Raw genomic sequence first — 19,161 nt, forward strand, 5'->3', positions numbered from 1 at the left:
GATGATTAATCATAAAAGGGGAAGCCAGAATAGACAGGGAGCTTACCATAAAAGTTCAGCTAGACAATGTTATAACAAACAGAGATTTTCATGGTCACAGAGAGACATGTAGGAGCCAAAGATTGATAAAAAGAGTGAGAAACAGAATTTAGTGTGTGTAGAGTTCGTAGTGTACGTAACAAACATGATAATTACAAATGCAAGTGTACTTAGGATGATTTTGCAAAAACTAACCAATTAAAACAGTGTTAAAAAGAAGGGGAAGGACAAACAAAAAAGGTATAAAAATCAATGCACTGTATGTATCGGGGCTTGACTTGGCGAGAAGCCAGTTGAGTCCAACTCTGCAGACTTGTAAATAAAGCTTGTCGTGTCATCAATTTTAAAGAGACTCATGTGTGAGAATTTGTACTTCTGACAACAAGCATAGCCAACCTGGTACACTGAGGATTCATCAGCCAAGTTTTGTATCGGTATGTAGAATAACTTTTTGGAAAAGGGCATATCTGGAATGACTTACTGCACTTCCAACAAATAGACTTATGGGAAAAAATAATCACTTGCACATTCATATTATTTATTGCTCAGGAAATATATAAAAAATCTATTGCAGATACCACGCATTCCAGATTGAAAAGTACTACTCTACAGAAGGTGGTCATTTGATCAAATCTGCCTTATTCTTTTAAGAGCAAATGGGGCAAGCCCATTCCTCTTTCCTAATTTTCTGAAACTTATATTCCTTCAATTACTTAGCCATTTCCCTTTTTAAAACAAACATTACCTCTGTTGTCACCACCCTATCAGGCCATGTATTCACCATCCTGATCAAATTGTGCGCATTCCTGCAAGTTGCCTTTTTTTTCCCCCCCTCAATTACATTAGACCTGGTTATTGATCCCTTAGCTGACGTAAACAGTTTATCTTCATTTACTCAATTAAAAACAGATACGTCTCAAAGAAGGGTCCCAACCTAAAATGATGGCTGTGCATTTCTCTCCATGGATGTTGTCTGACTTACTTTTTCCCTCCTGCTTCTCATTGCTTGCTTAAGACTGCAGCATCTGCAGTTCTTGTGTTTCCCCACAAATCTGTTGCCTTCTCCACTCCCAGCAGATCATCATCCACTTCAGTTTCCCACATGACCATTCTATCCCTGGAACCATTCTGATAGATTTGTTTCCCACCCCCCCCCCCCCCCCCCACCACCTCTAAACTTAAACATCCTTGCTCAAGTAGAGTTCCCAGAATTAAACATGATACTCCAGCTGGGAATGAATATATGTTTTGAACCCTGTATTTTTACTTATAAAACCCAGAATACCAAATACATAATTGACTTTATTGCATTACTCTATCCACCAATCTACATAAGGCCCTTTCATGCCAGGTCTCCACCTGGAGGCCGGCTATAAGTGCGGAGGGCAAACATAAACTTACCTTTCATGGAGAACCCCTAAAAGGCTGCTCCTACATCGCACTTATGTTGAGCAGCTCTTTGAGGTACCCTCTGGAGCCAATGGCGGGGGGGAGGAGGGGGGGGAAACAGGACTGGTGCTGTAGTGCCATTGGTCATAAATATGTGGCACAGTAAAGGCAGTCTTCCCTACCCATAATTCCCCCATACAACTGGAACCACACTGTGTTTCCCAGAACAGTTCCAGTTGAGTGGCCCAGTGAGGTGCCAGAGTGGCCGGTGGGGCTGTCACAGCCTGCACTGGCTGCCCTCGGATGGCCCCTGCCCTGACAGCCCCTGCAGTCAGCCCCTGACCTGAGGGGGTCATGGAGGGAGAGAGGTGAGTGGGTGGGAGAGAGAGGGAAGATGGGTTGCGGGCTGACGGCGTAATTGCGACGTCATCAACCCACCCCTTGACCAGCCGCTTGCAGAAGCTGTACATTCATGTGAGGCGGCGGAGTGCTGCGCTCTGCCGATGATCTTTCCCTGAGAGGGACTGCAGTTGGCGTCTTGGAGCTGGCCACGGCGCATTCACAGAGGCAAGTCTCCCAACGTAAGGGTGGAGAATCTATGCCTTTACAGTCAGGTTTTCTCACTGCATGAAAGGGCCTATATTGTGTATCCCAGTTATTTCTCTTTCTGCCCCATCTTTAGGAGTGTAAATATTGTTTTTCTTCTTTTCTCATATGATCTATCACCTTGTATTTTACTGCCGTGGGCAAAAGAGAAAAATAGAAAAACAATTCTTACTGTCTGCATCAAATAAAATGATGCTGAAACACTTCTGTTGCTCGCAGTATGTCATGACGGTACATTAAAGCATCATGTAAGATTTTAGAAATCATTTAAATGCATCATTCAAAGCTGCTGGTTGCAAAAGAGATGAACAATCCAATCCAGCTGAATTACCTGATGGGTTTCAGAGGAAAACATCATCCAATGAACTGAGAAAAAGAAAAGCTACTTGGCGCACTTGAAGAAAATTCAGGCTTTTTCTTATTGTCTGTCTGAAATGGTCATTAATGTTAATGAGTCATCATTGTTGAAAAGTCGAAGTAGGGGTTCAAAAAATACCCAAAACATAGAGACACAAACCATTTAAATAGCCACACTGGCTATTGGCTGAGTACTGGAAATCAAGCAGCAACAATCATATCTGCCCAGAATTATCACTGCATCATTTGCTCTTTCCCCTCATCCTTTCAACAAATATATGCTAGCCTAACTGAAAAATTATGATCTGAGGATCTCTTTTCTTCAACCAACCAAACAGGTTGATCAGAGAGGATGAAAAGAACATTTCTAGTTCTAAGCTTAATCTTAAGCACTAAAATCTTCGTGAGCTGGGTCAGTAGTGATATGGTCGTGGATCACCAGGTGATTGCTGGATTGCTCAGAGACAGAGGTTCAGCATAGGTGAGGAACACACCAATTGGAATACTGATTGCTTTCTTCATGCCATATGAAGTCACTGGTAATTATATCATTTACTGTTCATGGTTATTTATCCCAAAACTGAACTGGAAGTTGAGAGTCACATATTGATTATACATGGCAAATATCGATCATACATGGCAAATCTGCCAGATTCTCTACTGGATATGAATGACACACCATAAAAACAAAGATTCTGTGCTCATTGTGATTAGCTTTTATTTAAAATTTATTCAATTTTCTGAAATAAAACTCACATGCAGTTTTGGTTGGATTTGAATTGAGGTCTTTTGATCAATAGACTTGTATTCTCGCTGACTTATCTACCACATTATTATTCTCACAGTACATTCAAAGTGACCGGTTCCCAGACAGTGCATTCCCTCAAGTGGGCAGTGAACTATAACTGAAACAATCACCTGCTGATAATGTGTGTTGATAATGTTAGTTACCTCCAGGAACTTGAAGCCCCAGTTTAAAGTGTTCAAGTCATGCCTTCCCTGCCCAACTATTAATCTTATCTACCCTTACAAACCTGTAAAATATGTGCTCCTCCAATTCTGTTCTCCTCAACAATCTTGAATTAACTGTTCCACCACTTCAAGACCCCTGGCTCTAGAATGACCTCTCCAAACCTGTTTTGTTCACTTGTCTTTTTTCTGCTTTTATGATTTACCAACTTTGACCAAGTTTTACAATGTTCATTGTTAAATTTTGTTCATTGTGTGCAAATGCTCCAAAGTACCTCGAGATATTTTGAAGTGGACACATACTTTGTTGTGGACTCTTAAACATGAGGAGATAGGAATGAGCATTTGATCAAACTGCCATTAGAACTCTTGGTCTTTCCTTGGCTTAGCTTATCTTAGCTAACATACTATTGGAAATTCCACAGAAATACTCACATTATTCCCCTCAGCAAAGCATATCGGCAACAGTTTGAGCTGTTAAGGAGTGGACACTGTGGCAAAAGTATGATATTACACTCATTCACATAGAAAGCAATTGTGTAGTGTTCCAAATGCTACTCTGCCATGTACATCCTGCCAGAAAGTAGACTGAAAAACATTGATAGAGAACATGGTGCAGTGTGGTGTGCATCGACTGTGATGCCTTTCAGGATTGAATAATGTTGCTATCCACAAGTAAGTTCTTAAAGAGTGGCCACTGTACAATCGCTGCACATCTGACCAGACAAAAAATAGGAGAAAAGCTGGTAGTGAGAGTAAAAGCAAAGGTGAGGAAGAGGAGTTGACTTTAAGTGATGGGCCAAGGTCAGGAATGTTTCCTGCTCATGAGTTGCCTCCATGGATGCTGCAGGTCAGGCATCCCTTACTCGGATCTATCTGCCCATCATCTGGTTCCATCTATTACCTACCAGACTCTGTTTCAAATCTCCCTCTCACTTCAATGTACTGATCACCTTCCCTCTGTTCACTTAGCTCTGATGCAGGGCCTCGACCTGCAATCCAATCACCCTTCTGCTTCCACAGATACTGCCTAACCTTTCCGGACAAGTGCGAGCCATTATCACACTGAATCTCCTCTGGTACATCATAACGAGTAATTAAATGGTTTAGTCCTTGGATAGTGCTAGCTTGGTCAGCCGTCTTGGTGGGAAAAGCAAAAACAAAGCCAAAAAAGGTGTCAACCATTACTAGGACGTAACATTTACCCATACAGTCTGGCACGGCAACCTGTTCTCCAGCATGCCACTGAATTCCAAGGAAAATAACCATCTGGGATGGGCCCTGCGCCTTGGTGAGGTTAATGGCCCATCCTCTTTGCATCAGGGTATCTTGGACATTCTCCATACCTTCCTGTACCATCTCTTCCGTGGCCCCTTGGATCATCACATTATCAATATAATGGTGAATCGAGAGAGAAGGCAATACTGGCACCGCCTCCAAATCACAGGCAATTAGGCTGTGGCAAATAGTGGGAGAGTGTACATAGCCCTGAGGGAAGCGGGTGAAGGTATACTGGCGCCCCTTCCAGGTAAAGGCAAACTGATCCTGCCGACTACGCCAATTGTCCTGGGTAAATTTGTACCTCTCACTTTGTTTGTTTTAGATTGGTCACCGAAAAAAAAAGAGACACATGCTGAGAGCACTTCAGTTTATACAAATCTTTATTACTAAATCTAAAGCTGATTTTAAACTACAATATGAAAGCCCTTCCCAATTATACTTATCAATGCCTGGACTGGTCCCAACTGCTAAAGCAAGGCAATGACCACACACTTGTAGTGGGTTGTCGGGGCGCCGGTAGCAGCTTCTCCACCTCCCCGACCGGGACATTGGCTGGACTCTAGAAGTTCTTCTTCTTGCTGAGAGACTTTTCCACCCCTCAGAGAGTCTGAAACTTCAACAGCGGGACCATGGCTTATATTACCCAAACATTGTTGACTCATACCTAAACACTTTGAATAAATGGTTTACTTATCTTCAAGGTCTCCTGACAGTTTGCGACCAACAAAAGACAACTGCATCTCTGAGCCTCATGGTGTAAATTAGATTATGTCTGCTGATTCATATATTATTCTCAAAGTAGGTTACTGATACTCAGCCTTGTATAAGCAAAACCATGGTCTAAATCCTCCATTACAATGCTGCAGGTCAGGCTGCAATCCAATCACCCTTCTGCTTCCACAGATACTACCTAACCTTCTGAGCTGCACTAACAGATTGTTCTTTGATCCAGATTCCAGCATCTACAGTCTGGTGTCTTCAACCACTGTATGTCACCTTATCAATGTGTGGGGTTTAATTGGGAAAAAAAAGGCCTATATGTATTTATTTACAGGACACTGACAAAGTGCTCATTTCCGAATGGTCTTGAAATGCTGGTGATATGCCAACTTGCTGAATTATTCCAGTTAATTTGATAAATATACCACTACTTGCATTGTGGGTCTGGTTTACAGAGTCACTTTAAGATGGTAACTTTAGTCAATTGCAGAGATTCTAGATTCAACACAGACCAACTTACAAGGGCAACTTGCCTCTTAAAAAGTTTATTAAACCACACAGGTCTTCAACAAGTCCCATTGTGTCATGAAGAGTCACCCTTACTGATATCTGCATTTTTAATCTGGAATAAATTAATTTATTTTAAGAAATAGGTGGAATTAAAATTGATATTGTGAACACTTTTGCATTAGTCTTTAAAACAGTCATGCTGTTCCTGAGGTCTGAGGGTGAACTGGAATCACTATTACTGCAGTTAGTGGAAACAGATAAAAACAAAGCCATAATGCTGCTAAACAGAGGGGCCAGGTCATTTTATCTTCACGTCACCTTCCCGACTGCGGACACAGTCTTGGTAAATTTGCGAATGACACAAAGACTGGCGGAGTTGTTGCAGGTGTGGAAAGTTGTAATTGGCTGCAGAGAGATATCGATGTGTTGGTGAAAAGGGCTATAAAATCGAACGTGGAGTTTAAGAGTGAGGTGATGCATTTTGAAAGAGGATACACTGTGGAAAGTCAGATCTTGGGGAATACTGATGTACAGAGGGACCTTGGAGGACAAGTTCAGAGATCCTTGAATGAGGAAGGAAAATGTTTGAAATGGACAGTGCAGTTGCGAGGAAATACTATGCGAGGAAATACTGGACAAGTGAGGTTTGATCTCTGGAACAGAGGTGATTCAACAGGAATGTGACTAAGGGATATAAAACTATGGATAGGCTGCACGAAAAAATTTCCCATATCAGACAAAGATAAAACTAGGAGACAGATTCAAAATGAGGAAGAAGAGATTTAGCTGGGGTATGAGGGGGACTTTCTTAACCCAACGAGTGATGAATACCTGGAATCCACTGAGAGAGTGGTTGAAGCTGGGTTTCTAACAACATTTAAAACTTATTTAAATGAGCATAGGTGTTGATCAAGAGCTGGGATATGTAATTCATTCAGAAGGGTACAGATTGGGCTGCTTCATGCTGTATAATTATACAACTCCATCACAGTAAGAGTCTTCATATTGATACCAGAACATTTTGAAGATTTTATTTAAAACAACCAAGTACTCATCTTTCACTGAAAATCAAATAACATTTCCTGGTCTTGACAGATACAAACTGAAAAGAATATTCCATAAACACACAGAATTTGAAATGCCCCCCACGAGTACAATACCTGGAAGGAAATCTCACATTTGGTTGCACATTGTCAATAGTACTTGTCTTTCAAATGTTTTTCAAAAAAATTAAAGGAATCTGCACACTGTGCCAAGCAAATAGCAGGCCAAAATGAATTACAGTACAACTCTGATAATCTAAAATTGGATTCTCCAAAATTCTCATTTACCCAAATTTTTAAAAGAATTTCAGATAAATGAGAATATCTGAAACAAATCATAAATCTTCACTATTTGAATTTTTTTTGGAGCCGAACAGACATCACAGATTTAAAAAAATTAAATCGACATGAAATTAGAACGACGATTGTCCTCATTTCAGGTAACTCCCTCCCCTCTCTTTCCATTTCTTTACCTTCCCCCTTTTGACTTTTCTCTCCAACCCTCCCTCTCAAACTGCATGCTGCCACTGTCTCCCAGCCGCAAGCAGTCCAAAGAATCCTTTGACCCGGTGTCATCAAGGAGTGTGGCCTCCCGGGCAAGAGCGGGACCTCAGGCTCAGTGGCATTCCCTCCTCTCCACTTCCTCACCCCTTCGCTCTCTCCCTCACCACTTCTTTCTCTCTCTTCCCTTCCCTCCCTTCTCAGCACAATGGAGCTCCCAACTCCGAACCCTCCCCTCGGCCTACTACTGCACATACACACTGCACTCCCTGGTGTGTGTGTACGAAAGGCTTAGGGGAGGATTCAGAGTTGCGACTCGGGAGCCAGGAGACTTCAATGCCCGAGGAGAAAGGAGCCCGCCAACTCGCCAGTGAATGCTCCACCAGCCTGGGAAGCCTCTTGGGGACTGGCAGCAGTAGAGTTGGTCAGTATCCTAAATTGGTGGTGGCCAGAATTTATTTTTGATGAGAATTAAACATTGTTTTTATGCTTAAAAAGCATTCCCTTGCTGTTTTTTAAACCATTGATACAATTTGCTGTTGCTACTGGGCTATTTTTAAAAAAATGACCAGTTCTCTGAAAAAAACGTTTATCAGATGTAGGTGTGGTCCCGACCATTTCAGATGGTCAGGAGTTGTACTCTACTTCCTTGCTTCTTCAGTCCTTGAGAGTCAGCTGTAAAAATGCCCTAACTATTCACAAAATACATGTTCCTTAAAGAAATGTTCTTTATGGGGAGGTTGATATATTGTTGGGCATGAAAACCAAGTAAAATTGACGTGGGTGGGAGGGTGTGTGTAGCCTCTGGTTTATACAGATAAGAGTGCACCATGCAACACATCACTCCAAAGCTTTTGCCCAATTTGCTTTCACTTTTGCTTTAAACCCAGCAGTGACAAGCAGACTAGATAAAGGAAATGCAGTGGATGTTGCGTATTTGGATTTTAAGAACCGTTCTGACAAGGTGTCGCACATGAGGCTACTTAACAAGAGCATATGGTATAACAGGAAAGATGAGAGTGTGGTTAGAGCATTGGCCGATTGGCAGGAAGCAGAGAGTCAGAATATAGGGATCATATTCTGGTTGGCTGCCGGTTGCTGGTGGTGTTCCATAGGAGTTGATGTGGGCTGCATCTTTTTATGCTGTAAATCAATGATTTAGATTATAGAATGAATAGCTTTGAAGCCAGGTTTGTAGATGATACAAAGGTACATGTAGGAGCAGCTAATATTGAGGCAACAGGGAGGCTATGAAAGGTCTTAGATTAGGAAAATGGAGGGGGGGGGGGAAGGAGTCATGTGATGGAGTAGTGGCCCTCTCCAGAAAAAAAGTCAAGAAAAGACAAAGTTCAACAAATATAAAATATAAGAAATAGAAGATAAAGTTACAGAGAAGAGGAAGAAGATGGCACCCAAGAAGGAAAAAGTAAAAACAACGGGGAAAAAAAAGAAGAAAAGTCACTGGAAAAGAAAGAAGAAGGCCTTACCTGCACGAAGAAAGAGGGAGTCGTGGTGGCGAAGAAAGTCAGTTCTCCGAGATGCCAGCCCTGCGGAGTTGCAAACCTCTGACCGGTGTACTGCAAAAATGGCTCTCTGAGCAAAACAAAAGTGCACAACAACTGCGCATGCACGAGGAGTCATATATGAGCAGTGCGCAATCAAAGGTAAAAGAAAACACAGATGGGAGGGGGGCTCAGCCGAGGAGCGGGCAACCACAGCTTGACCAGCTGAGGGACGCCCGACACCAAGGCTCTCAGCTGGAAGATGAAGAAGGCGGCAGGAGAGGGAGTGAGGTACCAGGCGAGAAAGAAAGTCGACGGGGTGAATGGCAAGAGGAGCAGCAGCAGGAGGCCCGACAGATGAGCAGCGCAGTAGGGGACGACAAACAGCAAGAGGCCCAGCAAGAAGAGGCCCGACAAAGTGATACAAGCAACTCATCAGGAAAATCAGAAGAGATACAAGTACAAAGAGGAAGAAGACACAAACACAGGTACAGACACAGAAGAGGAGGAAGAAGACCAAGATCTTCACAAGAAATAGAAGGTAAAACAGATGGACAGAATATAGATAAAGCTTTTTTTGAAGAACAAATGGGAGCATTAAAAGAATGGTTGTCATTAGAATTTAATGCAATTAAAAGAAAAATGAAAAGAACAGAAGATAAAATGCAAAGATTAGAACTAGTCATGGCAGAAATAGGGAAAAGAATAGAAAATGTGGAAGAACGAGAAACGGCTGTAGAAATGGAAGTAAACGACAAGAGGAAAATTGGAAGAAAGTGACAAAAATATTAAAGAGACAAAAGAGTTGTTATCTCAGAAAATTGATATGTTGGAAAATTATAGTAGGTGAAACAACATAAAAATAGTGGGCCTGAAGGAGGGTGAAGAAGGCACAGTTAGGAAGGAATTTATAAAAGGATGGATCCCAAAGGTCCTGGGAATGACAGAAATGCAGGAAGGAACGGAAATAGAAAGGACACACAGAAGACGAGCACCGAAACTGCAGATACATCAAAAACCAAAATCCATCTTAGTAAAATATTTGAGATACATGATAAGAGAAAATATACTGGAACGAGCAAGGAATAAAATTAGAGAAGACAATAAACCATTGGAATACAAGGGTAAAAAATATTTTTTTACCCAGACATAAGATTTGAACTCTTAAAGAGGAAGGAGTTTAATACAGCAAAATCGATCCTATGGAAAAAAGATTATAAATTCATGTTAAGACATTCAGCTGTGCTTAAAATATTTATACCCGAGGAGTAAAACTGACTGTTCTCGGATCCAGAGAAAGCACAAGAATTTGCAGAATGCTTGCAGGACAGAAGAAGAGATGAAACGATGTAATAAGAATGAAGAACGGTGATAAAGTATATATAAAGATGTAAAAACAATGTATATGTGAAGAACTAAAGAGGGAAAAGAGAAGGGAAGGAAGGAAGTAGGGGAAAAAAGAGAGAGCCTTGTTATATGTGTAAAATAAAAGTGTTTTTGGGGGAGGGGTTGGTGGGGAGAGAATAACCGTCACTGCAAAATTAGTTGACGTTTGCGAGCAAGATCGCAATCCAAATGGAAAGGGGAGTTGTGGTTGCCCAGCAAGGGATAAGGGGCAACTCAGAGAGGGGGGGGGGCATTTGGGGTTAAGGTAATATTGGGTGTGGGAATTGTTGGAGTATTTTACATTTTAAATGTGTTGTCATACATTGAGTTTAAAAAGGGAAAACTGAGAGATGAGAATGGGGAAAAGGGGGATGGAGGTGGTGAGGAAGCAGAAATGAGGTGTAAACAAGATATCAGATGGCCACGCTGAACTATATGACCATAAACATTAAATGAATACTTAACCAAATTAAAAGGAAGAGACTATTAAATTTACATAAAAAGAAAAAAAAATAGATATAGCATTTGTGCAGGAAATGCATCTAACTGAAGTGGATCATAAATTAAAGAGAGACTGGGTAGGACACGTAGCGGCAGCATCATAAAATTCAAAAGCTAGAGGTGTAGCTATATTAATTAATAAAAATGTACCAATCAAAATAGAGGAGGAAATAATAGATCCAGCAGGGAGGTATGTAATGATAAAGTGTCAGATATACTCAGAATTTTGGAATTTGCTCAATATATATGCACCTAATGAGGAGGATCAAAAGTTATTTTGATATTTTTTTGAAGATTGTAGATACACAAGGAAATATATTGATAGGACGGGATTTTAACCTTAATTTGGATCCAATGTTGGATAAAACTGGACAAAAGACAAGCAAAAAGAATAAAGTAGCCAAATTTATGGTTAAATCAATGCAGGAAATGAAACTTATGGATGTATGGAGGAAGCAGCACCCAAGACAGAAGGAATATTCATATTATTCGAGTAGGCATAAAACATACTCAAGGATTGATATTTTTTTTTGTCAGCCCATATTCAAGGGAGAGTTAATAAAACTGAGTATAAAACTAGACTACTATCTGATCATTCACCCCTGTTAGTAGCAAAAGAACTGGAGGACATCCCACCGAGAACATACAGATGGAGGTTAAACTCCATGTTACTTAAAAGGCAGGAATTTAGAGAGTTTATTGAACACCAAATTAAAACATATTTTGAAATAAACACGGAATCAGTGAAAGACAAATTTATATTATGGGATGCAATGAAAGCTTTCATTAGAGGGCAGAAAATAAATTATGTAACTAAGATGAAAAAGGATTACAATCAGGAAATAGAGCAGTTGGAAAGGGAGATAGTAAGTACAGAAAAGGAACTAGTAAAAAGGGATGATATAATGAAAAAGAGAGAATTGGAGGACAAAAAAAAAATACAAAACATTACAAACGTACGGAGAAGAATATAATGAAAACAAAGCAAAAGTATTACGAACTGGGAGAAAAAACACATTAGCCTGGCAAATTAAAACAGAACAAACTAAAAGAACTGTATTGGCTTCAAGGAAAAAGGACAAACAAATTACATATAACCCAACAGAGATTAATGAAAACTTCAAGGAATTTTATGAACAATTGTATCAAACTGAGAACGAGGGGCAAGATGATAAAACAGAGGAGTTCTTAGCTAAAATTTAACTGCCAAAATTGCAAGAAGAGGAACAAAACAAACTGATAAAACCATTTGAAATAGAGGAAGTACAGGATATGTTATAAAAGCTGCCGAACAATAAAACGCCAGGAGAGATTGGATTCCCAATAGAATTCTATAAAATATTTAAAGAGTTATTAATTCCTCCTCTCCTGGAAGTAATGAACCAGATAGAAGAAACGCAAAACTTGCCAGATTCATGTAAGACAGGAATAATTACAGTAAATCCAAAGACGGGGAAGGATCAATTAACACCAGCATCATATAGACCAATATCTCTACTTAACTCAGATTATAAAATAATAGCAAAATTATTAGCAAACAGATTGGCCGATTGTGTACCAAAAATAGTAAAACAAGATCAAACTGGATTTATTCAGAAAAGACGAACAGCGGATAATGTCTGTAAACTTATTAATCTAATTCATGCAGTTCAAGGAAATAAGAAGCCAACAGTGGCTGTTGCTTTAGACGCAGAAAAAGCCTTTGACAGAGTAGAGTGGAACTATTTATTTAAAGTATTACTGAGGTTCAATCTACCAGAAAAATATATTAATTGGATTAAAGCATTGTATAATGGACCATTGGCAAAGTTAACAGTAAATGGATATGTATCAAGCCAATTTAAATTAAGTAGGTTAACTAGACAGGGATGTCCACACTCCCCCTCATTGTTCGCCTTAGCAATAGAATCTTTGGCAGAACTGATAAGAATAGAAAATAAAATAAAAGGGATAAAAATAAAGGAGAAGGAGTATAAAATCAGCTTATTTGCAGATGACATCATAGTATACCTAACAGAACCAGAAATATCAATAAAAGAATTACATAAGAAATTGAAGGAGTATGAAGAAATATCGGGGTACAGGATCAACGCAAATAAAAGTGAAGTGATGCCAATGAGTAACACGGATTATACAGAATTTAAAAAAGAATCACCATTTAAATGGCAAACACAAGCAATCCGATACCTAGAGATCAGGTTAGATAATAATTTAAGCCACTTGTACAAACTAAATTATCAGCCACTAATAAAGAAATTGCAGGAAGACTTAGAACATTGGAAAGAATTACCGCTAACATTGATAGGGAGGGTAAATTGCATTAAAATGGATATTTTCCCAAGGATACAATATTTATTTCAATCGTTACCAATTCCCTTAACAGAGAAATTCTTTAATTAACTTAGGAAATTCTTGTGGAAAGGGGGAAAACCAAGGGTAGTGTTAGATAAATTAACAGAGAGGTATAACCAAAGTGGTTTGCAGTTACCAAAGTTTAGAAATTATTATAGAGCCGCACAATTAAGGTATTTATCAGATTTTTACCAGACAAGGGAAAAACCAGACTGGACTAAGATAGAACTAAATAAAATAGAGGAGAAGGTACCAGAACATATACTTTATAAGTAGGATGAAAAGCTGGTGCAATATAAAAGCTCACCAGTATTGCATCATTTACTTAATATATGGAAGAAGGTCCACTTAGAAAGGAAAAAAAACAAATTACCAAATACCAAAATTGTTATTGACACAAAATCCACTAATCCCTTTTACAATAGATAATCTTTACTTTAGAGAATGAGAGAGAAAAGGAATCAAAAGAATAGAAAGTTGTTTTTTGGGAAATAATTTATTAACATTTGAACAGTTGAAGTACAAATATGGAATAACTCATGGTACAATGTTTGCATATCATCAACTGAAAGCTTATTTAAAGGATAAATTGGGAAACAACTTGACATTACCAGAAGGAAGCAGCTTTGAATATTTGATTACAGACACAATGATAATTAAAAGATTTATAACGAATATATACATATATCGAACAAGCTGCAAGTTAAAGAAAATGATGAAATAAGCTATAAACCTAAACAAAAGTGGGAAAAGGATTTAAACATAAAGATAAAAAATGACGCATGGGAAAAGTTATGTTCTGGAACTATGAAGAATACAATAAACACAAGGTTACGCATGATACAGTATAATTGGTTACACAGGCTATATATCATGCCTCAAAAGTTAAAAGAATGGGATCCAACATTATCAGATAGATGTTTTCACTGTAAGAAGGTAATTGGAACAACATTACATACAATTTGGGCATGTACAAAAGTGAAAATGTTTTGGGATGATCAATCAGATATTAAATAAAATCACAAAAAAAATAACATTCCAAAAAATCCAGAGATCTTTCTTCTAAGTAACATAAGAAGTAAGGAATTAGGCCTCAAATTGGATAAAGCGCAAAAAAGATTTATTATGATAGCCTTAGCAGTAGCAAAAAAATGTATAATGTCAACTTGGAAAATGGAAGAGAGCCTGAGAATACAGCAATGGTACATGGAAATGAATAAATGTATTCCATTGGAAAAAATAACATATAATTTAAAAAATAAAGTCACATTATTTGAACAAATTTGGGAACCGTACATGGAACACAACAGAGAGGGTTTGCCTTGGTCCTCCACCCCCTAAAATGATAAGAAGACAAAATGACTTGTAAAAGTAGATGACACATTTTTCTTGTTTATTTTTCATTGTGTGAAGATATTGTTTTATGGTTTTATTGTATTGTATATGTTGAATATTTATTGGTTTTGGAGAGGGGTGGGAAGGGGGGGAGGGTAGGGTGTAAAAAAGTGAGAAAATACCACTGTGTATATTTAATAAGAAATGTTTGTATATATTTTGGTTGATATGGTACACAGTGTGAAAACTAAAAAATTACTTTAAAAAAAATTAGGAAAATGGGCAGAGAAGTGGCAAATGAAATACAATGTTGGAAAGTGTACCGTCATGTACTTTGGTCAAAAAAATAAATGGGAAGACTATTTTCTAAATGGGGAGAAAATTGAAAATACCCAGATGCAAAGGGATAGGGTGTTCTTGTGCAGGATAGCCTGAAGGTAAACTTGAAAGTTGAGTCAGTGGTGAAGACAAATGCAATGCTGGCACTCATTTCAAGAGGAATAGAATAAAAGAGCAGGAATGTGATTTGGAGGCTTTATTAGGCACTGGTAAGACTTCACAGAGTATTGCGAGCAGTTTTGGGCTCCTCATCTAAGAAAGGATGTGCTGATGTATGTTGGAGAGGTTCAGAGGAGGTATAAAAGGATAATTCTAGGAATTAAAGGGATATCATGTGAGGAGGATTTGACAGCCGTTGGACAGTATTCGCTGGAATTTGAGAAGGAGGGAAGATCTAATTGAAACTTTTGAATGCTGAAAGGTATGGATTGAGTAGCTGTAGAAAGATGGAAAGGTTGTTTTGGTGGTGGGAGAGTCAAGTAATATAAAAGGACACAACTTCCAGAATGAAGGGCGTCCACTTAGAACAGAGATCTGTGAGGAATTTCTTTAGCCAGAGGGGATGAATCTGCAGAATTTGTTGCTCAAGGCAGTTATGAAGGCCAAGTTATTGGGTATTAAGGCAGAGATTGATAGATTCTTGATTAGCCAGGACATCAAAGGATATGGGGAGAAGGCTGAATGGGAAAATGATTTAATGGCGGAGCAGACTTGATGGGATGAGTAGTCTATTTTAGCTGCTATTTCTTGCGGTCTTATATTATTGGTTTATTGGTTTCTGATGCTTGCTTAAAAAAAAGTCATTTTCAGAGCAGGAACGATGGATTCAGACTCAAATTCACAGCATAACATTACAAAGGAACCCCACTTGGTTCATTTGAAGTGCATAATCAAGAAAAGTAAGGTCTCAGCAACCCCTACTAAAGCCACTCCAATATTTCAAAGATTTCAAGGGCATCCATTTTACCTCTGTATACGCTTGGAAGCCTAATCAATATATTAATCTAGCTTTTTAATGCTTATATATCTCACATACCTCAAAGATCAAAAGCTGACTTCAAAGCTGAAAAGTCCAACTTTCTCCCATTTTTCCTCATTATTCAATTCCCTGAAACAATGAACTAACTTAATAACTGCACTCTGGACTTCCTCCAAAATGAGAATGTCTCATTCCTTCCAGAACAGAATTGGATGCGTGGTTTCACAAGAGCAATGCACTGTTTAATCACTACCTCTTGGATTTGAATTCTACAATTTGACATCCCATTAATCTTTTTCACTGCCCTTCCATTCTTGTTTGGTGTTGAATCTAACAAGGCCTCTTACTTTCCATCTGCTTCATCCTGAGCTATTTCATAAGGATTTATGTCACACTGTTAACCTTGTCTTCCTTTATATAGTATTTCTATTTTCTGCATTGAACAGATGTCAAAAATAAGACTGCATTTATCGAACTCAGTTTAATGACTGTGCTCTCTCTTTCAAACCCATTGCATCTCCAAGTCCCATCATTCAGTCTTTTTGATGTATTACCTCATAATTTTGTTGCTTTATCAGATAATTGCCAAAAAAAAAACTGCATGAATTCAGGGAGCAGGCAAGTTTCACCAGCATCTTCACAGACTTTTCCCTGAAAATTAATTGACATGGATTTTTTTTTTTACATTTTCAATTTAGATATACAGCATGATATCTGGCCATTCCAACCCAAAAACTTGTGCCGCCCAATTACCTCAATTAGCCTACATGTTTTTTAAGTGTGGGAGTAAACGTGAGTACCTGGAGGAAACGTGAGCACCTGGAGGAAACCCATGCAAAGAATGTACACACTCCTTACAGACAGCACTGGATTCGAACCCAGGTCGCTGGTACTGTAAAAGAATTGCGCAAACCGCAATGCTAACCGTGCCGCCCATGGTTATTTGTTCATTGTCACAATTATTTGAACATTATCATTTTACTGTTTTCAGTGTGCAAGTTGCAGCACATTTTCTACATCACAATAAAAATGTTGTTGGCTGTAAAGCTTTTGGGCCATCCAAGTTTAGGAACAGTTTTATTTTAGAAATGCAAGATGTCCCTTTCTTTGGAAAAAAAATGTCACCCTCTGACCTGCTGAGATTTTCCATCAATTTCTGTTTTCATTTCATATTTTTACCACTTGCGTTTTTTTTAAAAAATGTTCCTTCTTTACTGTCATGTGAATACCACAGAAGCAGCACTGGCCCTGGCATTCAGCTCACAAGTACTCTAATCATTAGTTCGCACCTAACCCGATAACCTTGATTGAAAAGCTAAAGGGTGCAGGTATTGGAAACTTAACTAAACAAGTACAATGTACAAATGCACTGAAATTTTTCCTTGTTTGCTTCAGGTAAGCAAAATACACTAATGTATCATAAATGAAAATTAAATTACCATATGAGAAAAGAAGACTGCAAAAGGATAGTTAGATATTCACAGTTGTCGTTAGTACAAAAATGTGATGTAATAAAAAGTGTAGAGAAGTCTTGGCATAGTGTTATGGTTAGGGTAGTATGGGGAAGTTCAAGAGCCTGCTAGCTGTTGAAAAAAAACTGTTCTTGACTCGGGGAGTGCTGATCTCAGGCTTCTTAACACCCTGCTTGAAGGAAGCAGCCAGAAGAGAGTGTGATCAGGTCATGGGACTCATTTATGATGTTGGTTGCCTTCTTGAGGCAGCTCCTCATGTAGATATGTCTTCAAAGGATGGGAGGATGGTGCCTTGATGGATTTGCCTGGGTTTGCCACTTTCTGCATCATTTCTCGGCACTCAGGTTTTCAACCAGACTGTGAGGTAACAAGTCAGTATACTTTCCCCCGTACACTTGTACAAGTTCAATGGAGCCTTCAACGACATGCTCCTAAGTTGTCTCAGATTCCTTAGAAAATTTAGGCGTTGATGAGTCTTCTTCATGGTTGCCTTGATATGCTGGCCCTAGGAAAAGTCCTCTGATATGTGGAACTTGAAGGTTCTAAATTTCTCTATCATTGTCCCACCAATGCATGGTTCCTTGGGCTCCCCTTCCTGAGATCTATAATCAACACCTTGGTCTCATTGATGTTGAGTGGAAGATGGTTGTGATTGGTGGCAGCTTTAAACCCATTTGCTTTCTAAGTTTTATTGTCCTAATGAGTAGTCTGAAAAGTTAACTCTGTTTTCCTCGTCACAGAAACATGCAGCAGGTTTCAACATTGTGTGATGAATGAACGAGTTTAAAATAAAACATGTTTTTACCCCTCAGACTGTGGGTCAAGCAAATCCCTTTTCCTGCTGTGCACCATAATCACCTTGCATCCTTTTGATGGGAATGATTTTTTTCAGATGGTATCTTAATTACAATTTAATTAGGAGATGACTGTAGTGAAAGTTACAGATGTGAAAACAGTCACATTATAACAAATGCAAACTTACCTCCCAATACTTTTGATTGACAATTTATGAACTCCGGCTTCTTGTCTGAAAGATATCGTTGAGAAATATTGTGAAGGATTTGAAAGAATGTACATTTCTCGGAGGCTGTGTTTGCAACCCACTGGTCAAAGGCATTCTCAAACACGAGGTCAAATTCAGGGCAATCCTGGAAGAAAGTAATTAATAAATTGTTTGTATTATAAGAATGGTAAATACACAATGAGAGCCAACATTCGACCTGGTTAGTGGAGTAATTACTTCTAATTGAAATGTATATAACATTAGAGCATTGTTAACATCACTGCTGCCATTACTTGCATTTTATATGCGCATAGCTGCAGTACTTTTAATGCGAACTGGATTACAAATTTGACAAAGATTGAGAGACTTGAAAAACAAACGGAAGAAATTTTCAGACTTTCTCTATGGTGTCACAATAGATGCTCATCAAGAATTTAAGTTCATCAAGTTGAAGGCAATTTACTCACTTGCTAAGAATCGATTAGGCTGTAAAAGATTGACTGCACTGGGAACATGGACATCTTCAAATTAGAAATTATGGACAATGGTACCACACAGGACATACAGTACCCTCCATAACGTTTGAGACAGATATTTTTTTCCTTTATTTGATCCTGCGCCCCACAGTTTTAAATATGTAATCAAACAATTCACATGTAATTAAAGTGCACATTTCAGACTTTATTCAAGGTTATTTATATAAATTTTGTTTTGACCATGTAGAAATTACAGCACTTTTTGTACAGAGTCCCCTCGTTTCAGGGCACCATAATGTTGGAGACATTTGGCTTCACAGGTGTTTGTAAGTACTCAGATATGTTTAATTACTTCATTAGTCCAGGTATAAGAGAGTTAGGCTTGCTTTTAAGCTTTTGAT

General features: G+C 38.8%; 1 protein-coding gene across 7 annotated transcripts in view; it reads right to left on the bottom strand.

Moving 5' to 3' along the window:
- Window positions 1–19,161, bottom strand: part of stxbp6 (syntaxin binding protein 6 (amisyn)) — a 314,531-nt gene that overhangs the window by 73,215 nt on the left and 222,155 nt on the right. For all 7 annotated transcript variants that reach the window (XR_011351231.1, XM_069916681.1, XM_069916680.1 and 4 more), the window contains one exon: window positions 18,264–18,429. Coding sequence is in view for 6 of the 7 variants with exons in the window: in XM_069916681.1 (XP_069772782.1) it covers window positions 18,264–18,429 (166 nt within the window). In the remaining variant the exon portion in view is untranslated. The remainder of the gene's footprint in view (window positions 1–18,263; window positions 18,430–19,161) is intronic.

Source organism: Narcine bancroftii, chromosome 2, assembly GCF_036971445.1.
Source record: "Narcine bancroftii isolate sNarBan1 chromosome 2, sNarBan1.hap1, whole genome shotgun sequence".
In the NCBI taxonomy this organism is placed as follows: Eukaryota; Metazoa; Chordata; class Chondrichthyes; order Torpediniformes; family Narcinidae; genus Narcine; species Narcine bancroftii.